The sequence below is a fragment of the Aplysia californica genome, unplaced genomic scaffold (assembly GCF_000002075.1).
Source record: "Aplysia californica isolate F4 #8 unplaced genomic scaffold, AplCal3.0 scaffold00135, whole genome shotgun sequence".
Lineage (NCBI taxonomy): Eukaryota > Metazoa > Mollusca > Gastropoda > Aplysiida > Aplysiidae > Aplysia > Aplysia californica.
The window spans coordinates 1,236,454-1,255,970 of NW_004797405.1; the positions used below are offsets into that span (position 1 = coordinate 1,236,454).

General features: G+C 39.9%; 1 protein-coding gene across 2 annotated transcripts in view; it reads left to right on the forward strand.

The window, feature by feature from the left end:
* The window catches only part of LOC101855941 (Golgi pH regulator), a 46,039-nt gene that overhangs the window by 8,455 nt on the left and 18,067 nt on the right, over nt 1–19,517 (forward strand). For both annotated transcript variants that reach the window (XM_035969300.1, XM_013081541.2), the window contains exons 5-12: nt 1,425–1,535; nt 2,794–2,914; nt 5,265–5,345; nt 9,948–10,060; nt 11,722–11,810; nt 13,467–13,559; nt 14,148–14,243; nt 16,300–16,389. In XM_035969300.1, coding sequence (XP_035825193.1) covers nt 1,425–1,535; nt 2,794–2,914; nt 5,265–5,345; nt 9,948–10,060; nt 11,722–11,810; nt 13,467–13,559; nt 14,148–14,243; nt 16,300–16,389 — 794 coding nt within the window. The remainder of the gene's footprint in view (nt 1–1,424; nt 1,536–2,793; nt 2,915–5,264; nt 5,346–9,947; nt 10,061–11,721; nt 11,811–13,466; nt 13,560–14,147; nt 14,244–16,299; nt 16,390–19,517) is intronic.

Consider the following 19,517-nt stretch of genomic DNA (forward strand, 5'->3'; position numbering starts at 1 on the left):
TAGCCACTGAAGCTGTTTAGTAGAGATGTTGGTCTGTGAAACCTGTCTGGAAGGTGAGAGTGGCTTGAACTGTGACCTTTTGATAAAGAAACTTAGCAGAAATCTGAAACAGATGGTCAAAGCTTTGAGATGTGTAAGAAATACACACACAGTTGCTGAGAACAAATTCCGCTCCGCGGTGGGTGGTTGGTGGGCTCCACTGGTAGGTCCTTCTTTTCTTTCCCTCTGTTGTTTCTATCTGTTTTGCTTCTTCCCTTCACTATATTGGTGTTTCTGCCATCTGTAATAAAAGTCTTAATGATAAAACCTCATCATATCTATCTCAGCTTTCAACAAATCAACAGTGTATGTTCCATTTCGTCAGTTACGGTCATCCACAGGTGCAACAAAATTCAGAGCCATTAGAATGAAATAGCGATCTTTTGGTGAGAAAAGTTTCTCATTTTTTGGCTCTAAAATCTGGAACTCCTTGTGTCAGGATCTCAGAGAAATAGCAAATTTTGATACGTTTATGTGATTGCTCAAGACTCATTGGTCGCTTTTAAGGACAAGCAGGCTAACCCAGATTTGGGGGGTTTCCAGAAATCTTGACCTATACTAAAAGTGGACATTGCCCTACCTATAGGAGAAGTTTGGTTTCATTGGTGTGTATATTTGTTTGGTTATAGAGAAAACTCTCCTTGTTTTTTTAAAGAAACTGAATGAGGGGCCAAAACTTTACCTTCAATTTTCTCAAAACAGCATTTTTTTTAGATAGCCCCCTTGTGCTTAAAAGTGACCAATTCTTAGTTATAGTGAGTTAGAAAGTGCTAATATGTTTTGTTTTTTACTGCTGTCCTTTCGTGTATATATAATGAATGTTTAGTTGTGAAAGTTTTTCTTTATGTGGTTGAACTGGTTTTTCCCGTTTCTGTAAAATATTTTCTCTCATGAAAATGATCTTGTGATTGGTGTAAAGCACTCAGAGCTTATACTTATATGGGATAGAACGCTATATAAATGCTATTATTACTATTATTATTGTTCACGTTATTGTATCGACGTGTTGCTCTTTACTTACTGATTTTCTACTTGCCAATTTCTTCAAATTTAACATGTCTTTTATAATTTCATTTATACTGGTAAATAGTACAAACTCTTCCTATATAATTTGATGTGTCTGTATCCGTAGAGCTAAAATCAGAAAAATGACACATTTCGTCGGCACACCTCATATTTATGTCTGGAACAGAAAGTGTGTGAGACAATATGTGTGTATGCAGCCAATGTCTGTGCGCGCGTGTTTTTGTGTATGTGTGCGTGCGTACGCATGTGTGGTAATCCCCAAACCAAGAGTGTGCCAGTTTTTAGGTAATAAAAATCAATCTTATCTTGTCTAGTGTTTGGATTTTGTGATTTTTAAAATATTTTTTTTTATATTTCAGTTCCTCAGAAGCGTCATGTGCGAATTTTTTTTGCTGGTGGAGCCTGGTGCGTCACCTTATATCTTTTCTGGAGAGTTGGTGACCCATTCCCCATCTTAAGTCCCAAACACGGTATGTCATTAGAGCCGTAAGCTGGCAAAACTCTTTTTTCTTTCATTTTGAGCACCAAATTTTTTACTTGCTAAATCGGAAGTCGGAAACCTGATCAGTTACCCTGCTTGTGTGAAAGAATCAAAGGGAAACTGTCATTAGTTTTTGAATAAATTAGAATTCAAATTTCAGAAGAAGGCCTTTTGTAAATGGTTACCCTGGCAAAAAAAGCCTCTTTATCTCAAAACTGCTGTGAATATAATAAAAGGCGTTTTGTCAGCTTATGGCAGATTTGATTATTTGAAGGCTTTGAAAATACTTTTGGTATTTACTTGTTAAAAATGTTGGGGATACCACTTTTGTAGAACTTAATGAAATTGTATTTATTACAGCGCATATCCATGCTCTACAGCAAGCTCTGCTTACAAAGCTTTTACAGAGCTTATTACGCCAGCAGACCCTAGAACATTCAGAGGCATTCTCGGTCTCAAGGGAAGTGTACAGGGCAGCTGATAAAGACTGGAATTTCCTTTGTCTATAGCCAATTACACATTCCCACTTAGGTGAAGTGAGGAAAATTTGTGTAAAGAGCTTTTCTCTAGACACAACTTCGAGCCCCTTATGTAGTGTGAACTGAAGACTAAGACCTTTCTACTAGTCCATTCTTCTACTAGTTTTTAGTGATTCTATTGATGCGATGATGTTTTGATTAATTTCTTGTTTGATGTGTTTCGATTTGTCGATTGCATGCAGATTTGCAAATGCGCATGTTCTCTATTGAAAACTATGGTGGTGACTGGTACGAACAAGCCAATGTGGGCCTTTTACTACTAATAAAAACAATTAAGAAAAGACGAATGCAATTTCTGGGACACTTGAATAAACATAAAGGCCTGACATCTAGCTCTCACTGGCAAAATTGAAGGCAGTCAAGGCAGGGGTAACCTAGAGCAACCTGCTTGGAGAACCTAAACAGACAGGTATTGGGGAAAAGATCAGGGTGTAATGTAGCTCTTTTGAGGGCTTCCGAGCAAAGGAATGAATGGTGAACTATGATTGCCCATCTCTTTCGCACATCTGGCACTTGATGATTATGATGATGATGACTGTATGTGTTTTTGCACATCCTCAATAGAGAAATAAGATAGTTACTAATGAAAATAATCTTGTTCAGGTGTTTGTGGTTTTTTATTACAGTATGTAAATGCCGTTCTTCGAGACTTTTTTTTAGCTGTGGTGAAAAAGAAATCCTTTCTGCGCTTTTTCTTTTTTTTCTCAGGGATCTTCTCCATCGAGCAGTGCATTGGGCGTGTAGGAGTCATCGGTGTCACACTGATGGCTATTCTCTCAGGGTTTGGTGCCGTCAACTGTCCCTACACTTATTTGTCCTACTTTAACAGGTTGTTTTTATGAGGGTTTTTTTTAACCTCCCTAGTCTTTTTTTTCCCCTCGCAAATTTGATGATTTAGAATCTGAAGAACTAAATGCAGGGCTTCTTATCACAGGGGCAGACTAGGCAGTTGCCAATCTGTACATTTCATGACGTACATCAATATAAATATATGTGCGGCATTATGGTGAAATCATTGGCATGTCAAAACAATGAAATTTGAGAAAACATAATTTCCCACCCTTTGAGTAATTTTTATTGATTTTTGTTTTTTGGACTCTACACCCTTTATGTCCATTTTAAAAAAGATTTCTTTGTGGCTTTTACTGAAAACAGTTGATTAAAGGCCCAAAACAATGTAAATGTGTGCAGTTTCTGAGCTTTGAAACTGATAAAAATTTGGTGGCCATTTTCTTACCAGGCAACCCTCACCTCCATCAATAACAAATGTCTTTTCTTCTATTCAAAATAAATGAGCACTTCTTTCCATCAATTTCAAGGGAAAGGAACAGGCTTTAGGGTTATGCCAACAAATCGATATGCCCCATAATTGATGAGCGTCCTATTCCACCGTGTTGGGACACATATTATAGTTTATGGCAAACAAAACAGTCAGAAACGTGGAGCTGATCTGGCTGACTGACAATAAGAAGGAGTGGGATGGCCATGATCATCAATGTCTGCTCCAGACTTGACACCTGACGGAAGCTGAAGACTATGCTATATCAATGGCCTTATGGTCAGTTTAACTGGAAGAAATGGATCAACTTTCTGTTTGTTTTAATGTTCTAAAGCCATTGCCGAGATTGATCTGCGGGTCCTCAATACAAGATGAGGAATGAGAATTTACTATAAATAGTATTAAAGTACTGTATGCTAACTTTTCTGTTTTCCTCCAACTTCTAAATGAGAAGGGATTTTGTTTTGCTTTTTGAAAAACGTTCAAGAAAGAAATTGCATTGGTAGAGCATATCACCGTCACTCTGTAGGTAGCACCCCTAGTGCACTGCCTTGCTCAAGTATAACGTTGTTATCTCAGCCCTTCTTTGCCTTGCTCAAGTGTATATAACGCTGTTATCACAACCCTTCTTTGCTTTAGTTAGAGTTTTACGTCACTTGCAACACAGTTAGGTCGTATATGTGCCGAAGATTAGAGGTGTTACAAAAGAAGGAGGAGAGATAAGGATAATAGATGTGTTTGACAGGAAAGAAGTAGCAAGCCACACCAGAGTACCCGCCAACCACCCACAACCCTTCTATATGGCTGTGTCTGGTGTGATCCTTTACAATGATGGTGCCCTGTTGAAGACTTTAATGTTTAATGTATAATCATAGGTGGTTGGTGTGTGCTCTGGTGTGGTTTGCTCCTCCTTTCCTATCAAACATCCTCCGTAGTTAATCTCTCCTCCTTTCCCATCAAACATCCTCCGTAGTTAATCGCTCCTCCTTGTGCATAACAAAACGGCTTTGTGGAACCAGGCGCTCGTCAAGTTTTGGCCATGTGGAGTTATTGATATATACTTTTAAATCTTGTTCATTTGTCTTGCTTTTGATTTTTTTAAAATTTGCATCTAACTTGAATAGAAGTCGAGATATTTGCAATTGAAAGAGAGATGGGGTTCACCTGGTTTCATAGGTAAAATTAGCGAGAAATTGGCCGCCAAAGTTTGGTGACTTCCATAGCTTGAAAGTCCTTGGAAACTGAAAATTTAAATTTTTTGTACCTTTCATCAACGTCTTGAAGTAAAATCCATTCAGAAATGTGTTTTGAAATGGACATAAAAGGTGATGAGCCTAAAAAACAAAAATTCGATGAAAATTGCAAAACTGGCGGGAAAATGCTGGTTTCTTCGATTTCATTATTTTGATGAGCACCTGATTTCACCTCGATGCCTCACTTTTGTACTTTATTCGCGTGTAACTTTCTCTTCTTTTAAAGTGATGTTCTTGATCAGTTACTTTTACTTTACAAAAGGATTGATGTCTGCTTTGCCTCGACTCTACTTTTTCCACCTCTCTATGCTGTACCCTGTGGGAAGTGTTTCAAAGAAAGATCAAATATTTCATCCTTTCCATCTGAATTGTTATTTTCAATTTTATTGTCACTTTGTTGTATTATCTTATTTTTAATATTTATCAGATAAATTTAATTGATTTCCCGCTCAAGGCTTACTACTTTTAGATTTATATTCTTGTTTCTGGAAGTGTCTATTGCTTGAAACAGTAAAAAAAAAATTTCCCAGATGTTTAGAAAGTATCATGTTGTTATATATATATATATATATATATTGAGCCCAAACTTTACAACACATCAATGATACAGTTGGTCATTATTTTTTTAATTCATGTGTTTTTCCCAGGCACGTCACTGGTGCTGACATCCAAAGTATTGAACGGCGTTTGCTTCAGACAGTGGATCGCATCATCACTAAGAAGAAAAAGTAAGGGCACAGTTGGTTGGGGGCTATTGAAGAGGCCGTGCCGTTAGCTCAATTGGTAACATGGTGGACTTTGGAGCGGATGGATCTATGGCTGGTTGGCGGGTGCTCTGGTGTGGTTTGCTCCTTCTTTCCTATCCAACATCTATTCTATTGTCCTTATCTCCCCTCCTTCTTTTTGTGTTTGTTACTCTCTTGTAATATCTCTTATCTTCGGCTCTTATATGACCTTTTGTGTTGCAAGTGCCGTAGAACTCGTACTAAAATTTTAAAAAGCAAGTGGCTGTGGTTAGGATCCCTAATGGGGACATTCTGAACTTTGATTGTTTTGGTGAGTTTTTTAGGCTGTCTACCCACTTGGCTTGGATCTATTGGAGTTGGACGTTAAATTCGGAGGTTTGTTGCTAGAACTGTTTATTTTTTCCAGAGCGGAATTGTTTAACTAATCGTCAATTTCTACTGTCTGCCATGAACAATTACTGCGTTTAGTAATATTACAGCAGGAAAGTTAAGTCATGATTTTTACTCAAGCTTGTGGCACTAAACAGACTTTTACCTTGTAAGATGAGATAAGATAAGATACATCTTTATTGTCCAGACCCTGGCACATTGGTTTGGTGTTTCAACACGTACACACACATACACACACACACACACACACACACACACACGCATACACACACACACACACAAACATGCACACGCACACAGGCTTACAGTCACATGCATAATATGAATGAACAGCAATATACAGTGGAACTCGGATTCAACGAGCTCGGATTCTACGAGGTGAGATAGATTCCCTGTTTTTTTTTCTTCTTTAAAATCAATAAAAATGACCCAGATTCAACGAGCACTTAAATCAGCGAGCTCGGATTCAACAAGGTCGCTTCCATAGTGAACGGCCCCTGCAGACGTGGCTTCGCTCATTTTTCTTCTCCCAGAACGAACTTGATCTATTCCCAGAAACCATCCATTGCACCTGCATCGTGAACCATTATTCACTTAACCGATTGCGTGCAACCAATCACTGGTCTTTTTTCATACCGACTCATGCGTTGTTGGCACGTGCACGTGTCTACTCTCAGTCTGACGTGTGTCGGGGTCGGATGAGCGGCCTGCACACGTGTGGCTGTGTGTGCGTGTCGGGGGGTTGGGGGGGGGGGGGGGCACTAGCGGTCCGGGCTATGAACGTCGCAGATATACAAATGCGTCAGTAATTTTTTCCCCACAGCAACTGATCATTATTACAATGATAAGCTAGTCTTGACGTAGATCTTGTGCGCTGGTCTATGGAATCAAAAGTTGCCATGTGCTAGGCTCTACACAGCAACACAACTTTTTGGTAAACAATCGAGATGACACAGTCGTGTGCATTTGAACGAATCGGGTTTTTTTTTACACAACTCATTATGCAGGCATTTCAGGCACTACTTGTGACTTCTCTTTATACATTACTCAATGCCTGTAATTATCTACACAAAACGTCGTGTCTGCTATAACTAACACTCGGATTCAACGAGATTTTTGGTCAGGCCCGGCGACCTCGTTGAATCCGAGTTCCACTGTAAATGATAATAATCTTAAGCTAGATACATACTCAATGTTATGCTGATGCATGCTCTAAGGTCATATGAATACTTATAATAAGATGGTTAAGATCGAAGAATTTTGATGGATGATGGTAAAAATGACCTTCTATATCTTTCTTGGTTACAGATCAGAAGCCTAGGTCTTTTACTTCTGACTGATGTTTTTATTTGAGGGAACAAGGGATGTTTGTTGTCTAAAAAGATGGAATTAATTTTTTTAGTGTGAGCTGTTATGTACAATTCATCCAAGTAGGGGAATGTAGATATTGAAATTTTACATGCTTTCAGTATCAATACAAAATTGCCCGAAATGCAAGAGTATAGTATTGCTGAGTGAAAATAATGTGTGAAATGATATGGGTTTAACTCTTTAACCATGCAATTTAAAATCATGTTTCCACGTAATTCTCTTATTTTTGTAGAAGTGTGACCAGACATATTACGTTTTTAAAACCGCTTGTTTCGTGTCAAACTGATCAATGAAGCGTTACTCAGACGTAGAATTAATTTATCTTTGACTTCCGGGTCAAACTAAAGGCTTGTTAGCTCGTATTTTTTAATATTTGGCCCGTACCAGAATACAATAAAAACTTTACTTCGGACGGTGGTACCGTCCAGCCATGGTTACGGACCTTGACTACCGGATGCTGCCACCGTCCAGACATGGTTACAGAGTTAACGCCCCTGTCAGCACTATTAGATTATTCAAGAGGTGGCACCTCCAGAGTTTAACGTCCATCTCTGAAAGGACAGAGCCAAAAAGAAAATATGTGTAAAGTGTCTTTCCTAAGGACACCACGTCAGACCGAGCTAAGTCTCGAACCCCCGCACCCACAATCCCACGTGTATGGGTCTGGTAGCCACGTCAGCAAGTGAAAATGTGTTTAACTTTTTCTAAACGTTCTGCGTAGTAGTAAGGACTGTTGTTCTGCGGAAAATCATGGGATTGATCTAATAATTTCTTTTTTTTTCTTTTTCAGAGTAGTTCATATTGTTTACTTGAACTGATAGAACTAAACGGGTCTTTAGCTAAAAAAAACAAGTTAAATGTCTTTGAGTATGAATGCATTTTACAATTTTAAAATACATTTCTTCTTATGTGTAGATGATCATATGTGTGTGATTGGAGGATGCCACTGTTAAGTCCTACTTCGTGTTTTTTTTTCCTTTATAATTCCTATCTCAATCTGTCTATCTTACTTTTACTCTGAGCTAATTAACCATTATTATTTTCATGTGCCTTACTTTACTTAAATAGGATAATAATAATAATAATAGTAAGATCATTTCTATAGTGCCCCCTTCCGGTGTGGCTCTAGACGCCTCACGCTGGTCGTCAACTGAAAATATTGGGTACTTTTCTTTACTCAAATAAGATAATAATGATAATACAGTGGAGTCCACTTATCATGAGTCCTGTGTGAAATAACAAGAAGTCTGTTATAAAGACACAATTCTAAAACCACGAATTTTTCTTTTCTTTATCTTTGTAAATAAAATACTGCTATAGCGCAATCAGACAAACACGCGAGTTGGTTATAGCGGAATATTTCTTCTACTGTGCACAGTGCATAGGTCAATTATACATAATGTAAGACCTCGCTAGTTGAGAAACTTGTTGGTGATCTAGCGAATGAAAGAATGGGAGAGCCCACGTGTGTCAAAAATGAAGGCCGGGGCGAATGAGCGGGGAGGGTGTGGTGTACGCAGACAAGCAGAAGGCATCGCGTGATAGGCCAGCCTAGTCTAGATTATCTAGGCCTACCATGCTCTTCTCTGATGCGGGGGTGGAGAGGTCACAGTGCTGTGATGGATGGAGTGAATGTGTGACGTGCGCAAGCAGACAGAACGCATCACAGGGTGTGGTGGGGTGGGGGATAACACAGCGGGCGAATTAGCCTAGAGCCCTTTCTTTCTGATCGCCAATGCTGAGCTGTCAACATCGCTAGCGCTAGAGAAAGGAACCTGATTCGATTTTTGATCAAGTATGACATAGAGGTCATGTTGAAAAAAAGTCATCATCAGGGGAGTTCACAAAAAGAAATAAACAGAACACTAAACTCATAGATTAGGCGTACTTTATTATTTCCTTTGAATTCATTACTGGATCCCTTATAACGAGAATCCTGCTATAACGGACATTTCGCACCAGTCCCGTCCCTCTCGTTATACTGTAAAACACGACTATAGCGGCACCCGCTACAGCGGGACCTTACCGAAATCCCCTTCTTTTTTTCTCTATGTAAACTCAATTATCTGTGCTCGGGTTTAGCGGGGCAAGGAAAAGCCCGAACTCGGTTACAGCGGGAGAGAATTAGCGCGCTCTAGCTGGGGGGAAGGGGGTTGGGGGGCTTTAGGCGGGCTCCAAAGAGGCAGTCAGCAGTGTGGCATTGTGAATGGCCAGTCCAGTGATGAGTGAGGTGGGGCAGGCGGCAGAGAGATGCATTACGTGAGCCACTCCAAAAGTGATGTGCCCTAGCTTAGTTAGAGGAGGGTATAGGCCATAGCCCTAGGCCTATGCTAGGCCAAAAAGTGAAAGAAGAGGAGAGCGTGTAGTGTGTGATTCCTGATTCATTGAATTGCGATCATTGACGCTCATAGGCATACGCATGCATCCACTTCACCAGTTCTACAGTTGCTCTTCCGGTACGATAGACAGCACAAGCAACGAAACCAAGTAAATGATGGCTTCCAACAATGACAAAAGGGAATTATTCTCACTCTAATTAAAAGCCGAGATAATCAACAAAGTTGATAAGAAAAGGAAGACTAATCAAAAGGGCAAATTTTATTGATATAGAAGGGAGGTATTCATTTGGATTTTTAGAAGTTTTTCAGTATTTTCCCCTTTGAATTCCTATAGCGGGAACTTGCTTACAGCGGGATTTTTCTTCTGGAACAAAATGTCCCGCTATAGCCTTTTTCTACTGTAACAGGATTCTACTGTAATAATAATACCAAGATCATTTCTATAGAGTGAAATATATCAAACCGTTTCTTTTTCCCCCTCCAGGGTAGCCTTATCGGAGAGGGATAGTCTGCGCAGAGCCAGCCTCAGTACTCCATCCAAGGGTATTTGGGGACTCCTGAAGAGTGCGGCCACAGGCGTGGGCTCTGGTGCTGAGAGTATCCTTGCTGCTCAACTCTATTTACACCCTCTCTGGCTCTATCTACACCTTTTCCGGCTCTATCTACACCTTTTCCGGCTCTATCTACACCTTTTCCGGCTCTATTTACACCTTTTCTGGCTACACCTTTTCCCTTTTACATTCCTCACCAAAAATGGCCACCCTTGTGCTCAAGTTCCTCTAGCCCTTACCAAACTCTTACCCCTCTACTTCACTCGGGTCAGCATCGCCGTCATCTTTTTCAGCACTAGAAAAGTCTAGATACAACCCAGACCATTGTCATATTATGGGGCCATCAGTTTGCAATTTTGCGAGGTTCGAATACCATCGTGCCAAAATGCATTTTGGGTCGTCCGAGAAAGAAATTGAAATCTTATTCTGTCGTCAATTCATCGTGCCCCCTCCAGGGCAGTGCTACTTACTTGAAGTGTCTTTAGGCCATTCCCAAAGGGGGGATATTAACATGTTCTTATGCACAGTAGAATTGTAAATGGGCTAATTTATCAATGTCATGCTCATACTGTGCCGGAACAACATAAGACGAACTGCTGCTTTTTCTTTCCTCCTCCTTACTATTGTCATTTTTCCTCTACTTCTTTTGTATGGGGGTGTCTTGATAGTGAAAGCAGACTTTGTGCTGTTGAGGCTAGAGATGTGAGCAGAGTAAACCCAATGCCCCGTTTTGACTTCTCTGTTGACATCCACCTCTTGGCGCTCATATGACCTTATGCTGTTGCGAGCGCCGTAAAACCTTGCTAAAACTAAAACATCAATTCATAAAGAATAGCAGTTTCTTACCTCAAAGACCAGCCCCAAAACACATCAGGTTATAGTAGAACAAAAATAGGAAACTCAAACCCAAGGGATTTCTGAAATGGCAGCACCCCATCTATCGCTTTTACCCGAATCTCTTTAGATCTGGAAGCAAGAGATTTATGCAAAACTGCCCGAAATGCAAGCTGAACAACAAAAGACACATGCACTCACTTATAACTTCATGTGTATGCTCAGCTGCTAGATATGTTCCGACTCCTCATGACCCTCATATATCTGTATTTTGGGAGCAAGGATTCATTTTGTGCTCCTACTTCTTTTCTAGCCTCCCATTTCCCTCTGTCTGTCTATCTATCTGTCTCGTTTATTTGCGTTGGCCGGAGGGCGCCACTGGTAGATCCATTTTCTTTTCTTTCCCACTATTGTTTCTGTATGTCTGTCTGATTTTTCCCTAGTGTTGAATGACCATTGTCATGTTGATTTGCTTTTCTATAAGTTCAAACCAAAAAAAAAATGTCTTGGGTTTTTCCCAGCACTAACTGATCTTGAATTCATTTATGCGTGACTCTTCAATCAAAGTATGGTGAGTGAGTTGTTCGCAGGTGCTCTGGTGAAGTTTGCTCCTTCTTTCCTTTCAAACATCTGTCGTGCTTATCTTTCCTCCTTTTTTGGTGTATTTATTACTCTCTTGTAGCGCCTCTTATCGTCGGCACTTATAAGACTTTTAACATTGTGTTGCAATTTCCGTAAAACTCTTACTAAAGCAAAAAATAAAATTAATAAAGTATGGTGACTGTATAAACTTAGACCAGCAAAGAGTTTCTGTCTGACCTTGTTTTTATGTGTACGGCTGATGACCCACTTTCCATGACCCACATTGTTCAGATCTAGGCCCACTGAAGCAAGAAACAAAAGCCTTAGAAGAATTAAGTCGACAGTTATTTCTTGAAACAGCCGACCTTCACGATGCTAGGGTAAGTAAACTGTTTTGTTTACTGTCTGGAAATCTGGTAAAAACTACTGTTTTTCCTACTGTCTGGAAGTCCTGTGAAAACATACTTTTTTTATCTACTGTCTGGAAACATTTTGCGGATGTCCTTTTTTTTCTGCTGGAAGTTTTATAAATGCTAGAGAAGTAAGAATTATTTCCACCTGTATTAAATAGTTTGTATGTTCTCTATAGTGCACATGAGAGATCATCATTTCCTTCAATGTATGTGTGTCACGACGCAGTGGAATCAGGCTTTTGCCAATTTTGGGCATATGGAGTTATTCTCATCATCTTAAAGCTTGTCCATTTGTCTTGCTTTCGATGAAAAAATTATCCATCTTTCTTCAATTGAAGTTGAGATACTTTGGATTGCAGGAGGTGGGAGTCAGCTGGTTTCAATGGTAAAATGAGAGACAAAATGTGAGGCAGCGTGGTGAAATCAGACGCTCGTCAAAATAAAGAAATCCGAGAAATTGCCATTTTTCTACCCGTTTGGAAAATGTTTTCAAATTTTTGTTTTTTGGCTCGTCACCTTGTATGTCCATTCAAAAACTTTTTTATAGGTGGGTTTTATGGAAAAATGTTGATTAAAGGCACAAAAAAAGGAAATTTGCAGTTTCCAAGGATTCTTAAGCTATAGAAGTCACCAAACTTTGGCGCCCATTTTCTCGACAATTTTATTTCTGAAACCAGGCTACCCCTCCTCATTCAATAAAAAATATCTTGACTTCTATTCGAGACAATTGGATATTTTTGTAATCAAAAGCAAGGCAAATGAACTACCTTTAAGGTGACACCAATAACTCCACATGGCCAAAAATTGACGAGCGCCTGATTCCACTGCGTCGTGATACAAATAGCCTCCAAAGTTTGATGACTTCCAAAGCTTGAGAGTCCTTGGAAACTGTAAATTTACATCTTTTGTTCCTTTAACTCTTTTTCTTCATGAGGGCCGGGGGGGGGGGGGGGGGTAAACCCACCACTGGTACTAAATCTAAAAATGGCAAAAAGGTCACTAAATGGGTCATTAAATCAAAACCAGTCAACCTCCCAAAATTTCGTCAACTGACTCTAGGGGGTCCAATGACTTTGGGCTCACTTTTTTAGTTTTAAAGATAGGTCAAAATCCGTACATGGATCCCCAGTTCATAAAAGTTTGTACTTGTGTGCCAAATTTCAGGCTGATAATTCAATATTTACTATGAAATTCTTCTGCACTAAGAAACTGGTTTGAAAATCCAAGATGGCCGCCACAGAGACCCATTTTTCAAAGAAAATTCAACAAATTCACCCTTAGTGGGCCTACATCCTATTTACCTATGAACTTCTTGCACAATTACATGAACTTGAATAAAAGTCATTAGTTTTGAAAATGTTCCCGGGAGTGTACGTCTCCCCTTAAGAGGTGGAACCTCCAAGTTTGACACCCATCTTTGGTTTGACCAAGCCAAAAATGGGTTGAAAGCTTTAAAAAATCCCCAAAATGACCCAACTTTAGAACTTCTTTTTATGGAGGTTTGAACTAGTCTTCTGCTATGTGTGAGTGTGATCCAGCATGGTACCAACTGAGGTAACAGTGTGCCTTAAACACCAAATAGATATATTTTAAAGGTGGATTCTATATTTCTTCTCTTTTCAGGATCGTATTGAGTACTCAAAGACATTCAAGGGTCGTTACTTCAACTTTCTTGGGCATTTTTTCTCCATCTATTGTGTTTGGAAAATTGTCATGGTGAGTCAGCTTTGCATTTCTAACACGCTACGTATAGGTTATACGGATCGACTGCTTGTACTGTATGTTTTGTTTACATATTTTAAAATTTGCACGGTCTGTTGTTTTAACTTAGCAAATCAGTTTTTAAGGCTTCAGCCACAACTCTGCCTCACCTCACACACAGAGAACGTTTTAATAACATTGAATAGCATCTACGCTGTCCATTTCCATTTTCTAAAAAAAAAATGCTCAATGGGCCTTGTATTATTCTTTATTCTTAAAGTAGCAATATGTTGACATACAAAATAGGCCCTGTTTTTTGTTTCAATGCATTCAAAACTGTTTTTATCTCAAATTAGTCTGTGCAACACTGTTCAGTACAGATTTTAGTCTCTTTCCTGATCATAATTATGTCATTTGTATGGTTGCAAAATACATTAGATCATGCTGTAGAACAAGGATAAGGCCTACATAAATGCATATATTATATTTTCATTTCATTTTTTTTTTATTTTTACGGTGTTGGTTGTTTTGAGGCTTTTTGGGTTGTTGTTTTTTTCAATTAGACAATATGCGCAAGGCAATGTTTCATCTCTCTTCTCTCAGGCAACCATCAATATCATCTTTGATCGTGTTGGAAAAGTAGACCCTGTGACCAGAGGAATTGAATTTGCGGTCAAGTACTTTGGCTTTGAGTTTGATGTGAGCGGAATATTTTTCTTGTTGTGTTGTTTACTTTTTTTAAAAATGTTTTGTTTATTTCACAAGTAGGTGTTTTTAAGCCCACATCAACACAATTTATGTCATGTCGGAGGCAGCTTCAACCGTGCCTCTCGGCCAATTTGGGCTGAGAAGGGATACAACTTCCCAGCATAAAGAGCAAGAAACTTGATCAAGATTTTCCTCACTCAGGATTCGGACTCGCGTCTTTTGTGTGTAATGGCGAAACACCTCTAAGCGTTTTTGTGTTCTTTCTTCCGTCTGTCTTTCTCTTGTGCTAAATTACTGTTAATGTGTCGGTGTATTTCTTTTAAGTCGTACAAACAAGAGATCTTGCTTGTCTTCTTCTGCTACCTCCTTTAGATCTGGGTTGTAGTTGGCATCTGGTTCTTCAGTTTAGCACTTTGATTCCGGATCGCCACTTAAGTGACGCTTTTGCTTCTTCGTTTCAAGGGATTGCCACATAAGTGGCGTTTTGGGGTACCGATTTACACCTGGTCCTGTTCTACATTTATTACCTATTTTCACCCACATTGTGATTTTCTGTTCAATTACCAATAATTTGAGTGCTCACGCAAACAAATCTATCCTTATTTGACTGAATTATTATAGCCGTTTTAAGGTAACACCCTTCACCGCTTTTAAATTGGGTGCGTAAAATTATGGAGTCCATTGTGTTCTGAAAGAGTGAAAGAGAAACAGATTGTCATGCGTGTGGTTTGTTTCCATAAAGAAGAGTGAAAGGATTACTCATTTACACCTACGTGCATTGGCCATTTATACTTATAAGCATAACCAGGGAACCCTCAGATAAGGTACTTCACTCTATTACCCTGAGTGGACGATGGAAGGGTCCAGTGAAACTCACCTGGTCCCTGAGTGGACTGTCCTAGCGTTCTGTCAGATCGCAGGGTGCATGAAGCATTACTGCAAGTGCAATCTTTTATGAATCCAAATAGATTTATTTTGACTCAGAAGTTTTAGATAAATGTGTAAACTACTTACTCTTTCACTCTGACACAGTTTTAGCCATTTAATGAAATGAATATTTTTCATGTATCCCCTGTTTCGTGTTTCTCAAGATCTGGAAAAAATTCAGTCAAAACGTGGAAAATAATTTCAGGGTTAAAGAGTTAGCTAACATAACACGAGAGGCAAGCACATTGCCTCAAGGCTGTTGAGCTGTGTCCCCCCCCCCCCCCCCCCCCCCCCAACACCAGAGACTAGCTCAGTGAGTTGATATTGTTTTCCTAACAAAATATTCGCCTTTTTTTAGTTTGAGTAGAGGTTTTACGGCGCTCGCAACTGTATAAGGTCATATGAGCGGCAAGGGGTTGATGTCAACGGAGATATCCTCACAGGGAATCAGGCTTACTCTGCTCACCTCTCTAGCTTCAACAGAACGAAGTCTGCTTCGACTATCAAGGCACCCCAGAAATAGCGGGTCGCAAGAGTGTGACAAACATACAAAAAAAGCAGAGGAAAAACGACGATAGTAAGGATTAGGGGAAAAAAGTTCCCTGTTGCAGTTCAGGCACAGTTAGGAGCATGACATTGAGGAATCAGCCCAATTACAATTACAATTCTACTGTGCATAAGAACATGGTTAATGTCCCCCCTTTGAGATTGGCGTAAAGACACTTCAGTAAGTTGCACTGCCGCGGGGGGAGTGAAATGTTCACCATCAGGAAGCGTTTTGTTTCTCCGTTTTCTTCATGAGTATAGTATATTTTTCTTAAGGGAATTTTGTTGCAGTTTTTTAAGATACTTCACTTCATGGGGGGTAACAAATGTATTTACTATCCAACCACCCAGCAGAACATTGGTAGGTGCTCTGGTGTGGTTTGCTCCTTCTCTCTTATTATCAAACACCTATCATCTTTGTCTCCCCTCTTCCTTTTTTTGTGTTTATTACTCTCTTGTAACACCTCTAATCTTCGACACTTATATATGACCTTTTTGTGTTGTGAGTACAGTAAAACTCTTACTAAAACTAAGCTGAGCCTGGTTTCAAGTTTGTCTTGTCTTCCTTCCACAGATCAAGTTCTGGTCTCAGCAGATTTCCTTCTTCCTGGTCGGAGTTATCATTGTGACCTCCATCCGAGGCTTCCTCATCACACTTACCAGAGTAAGCTCTCTCTCTCTCTCTCTCTCTCTCTCTCTCTCTCTCTCTCTCTCTCTCTCTCTCTCTCTCTCTCTCTCTCTCTCTCTCTCTCTCTCTCTCTCTCTCCTCTCTCCTCTCTCTTCTCTCCTCTCTCTCTCTTCTCTCCTCTCTCTCTCTTCTCTCCTCTCTCTCTCCTCTCTCTGTGACACTACTGTCCTGGAATAGCAGATCCTTTTAAACACTGTTTGCAGATTGGGATAAGAAGATTAACTCATTCGCTACATATTATTTTCGGCTTGTGGAAGAATTTTTTTCGGGAGAGCGAAAGAGATGATGACTAGTGGGCAGTTAAAAGGTCTTTGGGGCCACAAATTCAAATAAATATCAACGTATTATATACCAATATTTTCAGTATGGTTTGTAGAATACATCTGTAATGTTTATTTATGTATTTTTCAACTTTTGTTCCTGTAAGAGACGATCATGCAACACAATTTTGATTGGATGCGGATAAAATTTGAAAATTAAAAATCTATAATCTTTGGTGAAACTCAAAAAATATGTTTGCACCTAGTCAAATGATACATCAAAATAACCATAAATGAATATAAAACTGGAAAATATTGAAAAGTTTGCAGTTATTTACCTACATTCCATAATATTTGTACATTTTGAACATAACATCCGATATTGAAAAAAAAAAGAAATTTTTATAATCTTGAAAAACGATCACAAACAGAAAATAACCTTCTCGTATCTTATATGGAATTATTCAGAATTGCATTTGGAATAAACCTATACATGTCTTGAGTGGCACTTTTTGTGTAATTTCATCAAAAAGTAGTGATTTTGGGGAGAAAAAAATGTTTTGACTATTTAGATCTAGACCTAGATCTAGCACTCAAAAATATTGATTTCTCAGTAACAGTGCATTGGCAACAGATCTCTTGGTACAGATCTCTGCAATGTCCTTGTTGTTTTTGTGCGCGATACAAACTTCACATTGGTCTTTCTTGGGCCTATGAAAGCCAAGGTTGAAGTCATAGTCGAAGACTCTTCGATATTTGTCCTCACTGACCTTTTCCTCTCCGCATCTCTCGCAGAAGAGTCGGTACATGGCCGCCACCGACAAAGACGGGTCCAAGTATTTTTTCACGGAGTCATCTCGACTGTAGTGTGAGTCCACAACCTGAAATGAGGAATTGTGATCTCTTTCTCCTTGGACCAAGTTTTCGTCTATCTTCCAGTACTGGCCGTGCTTTCCCTGATTCTGTGGTTTGAGGGCACCAGTTGCTGTAACTCGTTTAAACGTCCTATATAAATCTGATCACACCTAATATCCAACGTATTCCAGAAAAAGTCCTGCACACTTGCACCCTTGACTCTTTTCCCGAGGCGCCAATAGGTTTACTACTTACTGGTCGTTCCTCAACATGTCTGAGTAAGAAATGTTGCAGCTCTCTTTTGTCAGCCAAGTTCCAAAATTCTTCAATCATGGTCATACTTTCATCCTCGCTGATATTTTTTGAGCAATTCAGTTGGCATGAAGGGGGACAGCTGGGTTTCATAGTTCTGCCTGAGATCAATATGCCCCTTACTGAGATGTAGGCCTGTCCAGAATTTCTCAGTTACCCTAATCTCTTTTTCGTGTTCTGCCCCTCACTTGGGTTTGTTCCTCTCCTGTTCCGTCACCATCTTGTACCTCTTCGTCGGTCTGCTTTTCACCTCATGGCATATTCTTCCTCGTCCCCTACACTATCCTGTTTCTTCCTTCTATCTCCTTCAACCTGCTCAATTGTTGCCTGCCTACTTTCTCTCCTTGGCTCTTCTCCTCCATGATGTCCATCGCCTGCTTTTTGCCCAGCCACAATTTCTTGGCCACGTACATTGTGATCTCCTTTGCACTGAATGTATTCATTACAAAACAACAACTACAACATCAAAATGAGAAACTTATAATCAAGTACTGATCTTCTGTACAATTTATGTATTATAAGAATGCTTGCTGAAAGTTATCTGACATAAACAACAGCTTGCATTTGAAATGCGTATAGGAATATGATGCAAAGAAACAGAGAATTTATGCCTTTCAACAATACACTATGCTGCAACACCATATTCTGTGGGGGAGGGGGGGGGTACAGTAGTGTCCGCCTAAACGCACGCCATACAAAAGCACGCTCTGCTCAAACGCACGCTTTCGTCATCTGACGGTTTTTTTATTATATAATTTAGACGTGCAAACGCACGGTCACTCCCTGTAAACGTACGCTCCAATCTGCGAAACACGCCAACAGCTTCCCTTGACTAAGGGAACTTTTCACCACAAACTACAATCTGCATAGCTTGTATAGGACAAGCTTAGAAAGAGAGTGATGGACTGCGTTTTCACACCCAACTTTCCACAGACACATAGGTCCAGGACTGGTCGGTGAAATGTTGTGGGGTTGGGGGGCTGAAACGTTATTTGATTGATCACTGGACAAGCATCTCTTTGGGAGAAGGTTTCTGACTGGTGTTTGACTGCATGTAATGTTTAGTTAGACCTAGGCCTATGATGCGGAACACGCGTGAATGTTTGTTCATGAATTTACGGTCGGGGGTGGTCGCTTAGAAAGCCACGTGGCTGGCCGCCGTCGTCTCTATGAGGTATAACTATCATCAACAATTTCCTTTTTTAGGCTATCTGTTCCCGACATTTTATGATGCATTCATTACATCGAGTCTGTCTTTCTGCCACCCCCCCTCCCCACACATACACACCCATTCAATGCCTTTGTAGTCTTAACCGCTGTCGGGAAATCTTTCACAAAACAGTCATGTGTCGTCACATTATCGGCCCAAAGTGACCCCCACCCCAAAGGAAGGTCACTTGAATATCAAGGCAATATGAGATGACTGCGTCCCTTCCTCCCTTTGCTAAGGTTCATGTAAACGCACGCTCCGTATAAACACATGCTAAGGAGCCCTCCCGAGCACCGTGCGTTTAGGCGGAGACTACTGTATTATGACCATTGACAATGCTCAGTAACCCGCAGAATCACGAGTTGAGACAAAAGAGTCTAACCAATTACCGTTTTGTTAGTGGTGTGGCCAAAACAAACTAAACTTGGGCAGTGCGAAATTGCGATAGGTGTATAAATGCAAATTAC